This window comes from Austrofundulus limnaeus, unplaced genomic scaffold (genome assembly GCF_001266775.1).
Source record: "Austrofundulus limnaeus strain Quisiro unplaced genomic scaffold, Austrofundulus_limnaeus-1.0 Scaffold477, whole genome shotgun sequence".
Lineage (NCBI taxonomy): Eukaryota > Metazoa > Chordata > Actinopteri > Cyprinodontiformes > Rivulidae > Austrofundulus > Austrofundulus limnaeus.
In genome coordinates this window covers 102419-105653 of record NW_013952879.1, presented here as the reverse complement: position 1 = coordinate 105653, position 3235 = coordinate 102419, and the positions used below count along the sequence as shown (strand labels likewise).

The window sequence follows — 3235 nt, the reverse complement described above, 5'->3', positions numbered from 1 at the left end:
ACCCCAAGATACTTAAACTGCTCCACTTGGGGCAGGACCTATTCCCCAACCTGGAGGCGGCAGTCTACCCTTTTCCAGCTCAAGACCATAGTCTCAGATTTGGAGGCACTGATACTTATCCCGGCCGCTTCACACTCTGCTGCGAACCGCTTCAGTGAGAGCTGGAGATCACCATCTGATGAAGCCAATAGGACCACATCATGCGTAAAAAGCAGAGATGCAATCCTAAGGTCACCAAAACGGATCCCCTCAACACTGTGGCTGCTCCTAGAAATTCCATCCATAAAAATTATGAACAGAATCTGTGACAAAGTGCAACCTTGGCGGAGTCCAACTCTCACTGGAAATGAGTCTGACTTACTTCCGGTAATGCAGACCAAGCTCTGGTCAAACAGGGACCCAACAGCCCGTATCAACAGGCCTGGTACCCCATACTCCCGGAGTACCCCCCCACAGGAGTCCCCGAGGGACACAGTCAAACACCTTCTCCAAGTCCACAAAACACATGTAGACTGGTTGGGCGAGCTCCCATGTACCCTCCAGGACCCTGCTGAGGGTGTAGAGCTGGTCCTCTGTTCCACGACCAGGATGAAAACCATACTTCTCTTCCTGAATCTGAGATTTGACTATCCAATGGACCCTCCTCTCCAGGACCCCTGAACATATCTTACCAGGGAGGCTTAGAAGTGTGATCCCTATAGTTAGAACACACTCTGCAGTCCCCCTTTTTAAACAGGAGGACCACCACCCTGGTCTGCCAATCCAGGGGAACTGCCCCAATATCCATGTGATATTGTAGAGTCTCGTCAACCAACACAACCCCACAACATCCAGAGCCTTAAGAAACTCCGGGCAAATCTCATCCACCTCTGATGCCTTGCACCAGAGATTGGAGAGTCTGACCCAGGGTCCCCAGACTCTGCTTCCTCGTTGGAAGACGTGTTGGTAGGATTGAGGAGGTCTTCAAAATATTCTGCTCACTGACCCACAACATCCCGAGTTGAGAACAGCAGCGCACCATCCCCACCATAAACTGTGTTGGTGGTGAAAAGTTTTCTCCCTGAGAAGCAGGATGGTGGAACAGAATCGCCTCAAAGCCATAATGAAGTCTTTTTCCATGGCCTCTCCAAACTCCTCCCACGCCCAAGTTTTTGCCTCAGCGACCATCTGAGCTGTAATCCGCTTAGACTGCCAGAACATGGCCCACTCGGAATCAATGTCCCCAACCCCAACCTCCCCTGGAACATGTTTAAAGTTCTCCCAGAAGTGTGAGTTGAAACTCAGACTGACTGGAGACTCTGCCAGACATTCCCAGCAGACCCTCTCTATATGCCACAGAGCAGATGGAACAACAACAAAGATCATCATTGAACTGCAGCCTAATGTGTCCCGGTGCCAAGAGCATATATGGACACCCTTATGCGTAAACATGGTATTCATTATGAACAATCCATGATGAGCACAGAAGTCCAATAACAACGCACCAGCCCGGGGGGAAGGGTGGTGTGTCAGAGACTCACCATCATTGCCCACGTGAACATTAAAGTTCCCCAGCAGAACTACGGAGTCACCATTAGAAGCACACTCCAGCACCCCCTCCAAGGACTCTAAAAAGGGTGAATAATCTGAACTGCTTTAGGCGCATAGGCACAAACAGTTAGGACCCGTCCCCCCACACATACATGGAGAGAGGCTACCCTCTCGTTCACCCCAATGTATAGGCACCAAGATAGGGTGCAATAAGCCCACTTTTGCTCTTCGCCTCCCAGCAAGGGAAACTCCAGAGTGGAAGAGTGTTCAATACCTCTCGAGGAGACTGGTTCCAGAGCCAGATCTATATCTACTATATCTAGTCAGAACCTCTCAACCTCACACACCAGCTCAGGCTCCTTCCCCACCAGAGAGGTGACATTCCACGTCCCTAGAGCCAGCTTCTGAAGCTGAGGGTCAGACTGCCAGGGTCCTCACCTTCGACTAATGCCCATGACACACTGCACCAGACCCCTTTGGCCCCTCCCACAGGTGGTGAGCCCATGGGCAGGGGGAACCATGTCTCCTCTTCGGGCTGTGCCTGGCCGAGCTCCATGGGCAAAAGTCTAGCCAACAGGCACTCGCCACTGTGCCCCACCTCCAGGCCTGGCTCCAGAGAGGGGCAACAGTGACCCGCATCCGGGCGAGGGAACACTCAGTCCATTTGTGGCATTCATCATAAGGGGTCTTTGGGCTGCACTTTGTCTGATCCTCACCTAGGACCTGTTTGCCTTGGGTGACCCTACGGGGGGGGGGCAAGAAGTCCCTGACAACAAATGTGTGACTTTCACTAATGAAATTGTTTTTCAGAATGTGAAAAAATGATTTTGTGCAAGTAAAAATGGATAAATGCATGTTATGATATTTCTGTAGAAACACACCTTGAAACTGGATAATGTCCATCTCTGGCTTCTTCTCCAGCAGTTTTCCACTCTTGAATTTGCTGCCCAGGAGAGACGTTTCAACAAAGAGGCCTAACTCTGTGAATCCTGCTTCATGGGGGCTTACTTCAAACCATTTTCCTAAGAGACAAGTCAGTCTACTTTACTTTGCTGCACAAAAATCTATAATTTTTCATGGACACATGCATTTACCTTTGAAAGGCCCATTTGAGAAGCTGTGCTTCTCTACAGCACAGTAGATAGGGTATGGATTGGTGACGTCCCTGTCGACCTCATGTGAGAGCTGCCGTTCATTCATCTGATGAGAAACCACTTTAAATAACTTTTTGTGTTTGTTGAATTTCAGAAAAGCTGTATTGCAAGTGTCCCTGGTACCTGTTTCATGACCCCAGCAGTGGTAAGAACTCCCCAAATATCAGTGAGAGAGAAGTTTTCCTCTTTAGTTTTTTCACCCACCCAGGCCAGAGCCTGTTTTAACTCAACCCCAGAACCTGATAGTTTGGACACAGCATCCTCCATGTTGGAGCTCCACTTAGGGTCACTGTACAGGGAGGCCATGGACCTGTTCATGTGGACAGGAAGTGAGACTGATACACATGTTCAAAAAAGCCTTACTGCCCCTCAAAGAATGACTATAACAACTACCATGTAACATCACAAGACAAATGTGAACGACAACATCATGTGATTTCATAAATATTTTAACCCTCTTATTATGTTCGTTTCTGAGGAACAGCAATAATGTTTTATATACACTGGAAAAAACACCCACACACACACACACACACACACACACACACACA

General features: G+C 49.0%; 1 protein-coding gene across 2 annotated transcripts in view; it reads right to left on the bottom strand.

Annotated features, from left to right (window-relative positions):
- LOC106529932 (cytosolic phospholipase A2 gamma) overlaps positions 1 to 3235 on the bottom strand; it is a 35373-nt gene that overhangs the window by 7218 nt on the left and 24920 nt on the right. The window contains exons 2-4 of one of the 2 annotated variants that reach the window (XM_014025461.1): positions 2808 to 3042; positions 2625 to 2730; positions 2412 to 2552 (exon numbers count right to left, since the gene is read on the bottom strand). In XM_014025461.1, the coding sequence (XP_013880915.1) occupies positions 2412 to 2552; positions 2625 to 2730; positions 2808 to 3002 (442 nt within the window). In that variant the 5' untranslated portion in view covers positions 3003 to 3042. Of the gene's footprint in view, positions 1 to 2411; positions 2553 to 2624; positions 2731 to 2807; positions 3228 to 3235 lie in introns of those variants that run through there. The other variant, XM_014025462.1, reaches the window with a different exon arrangement.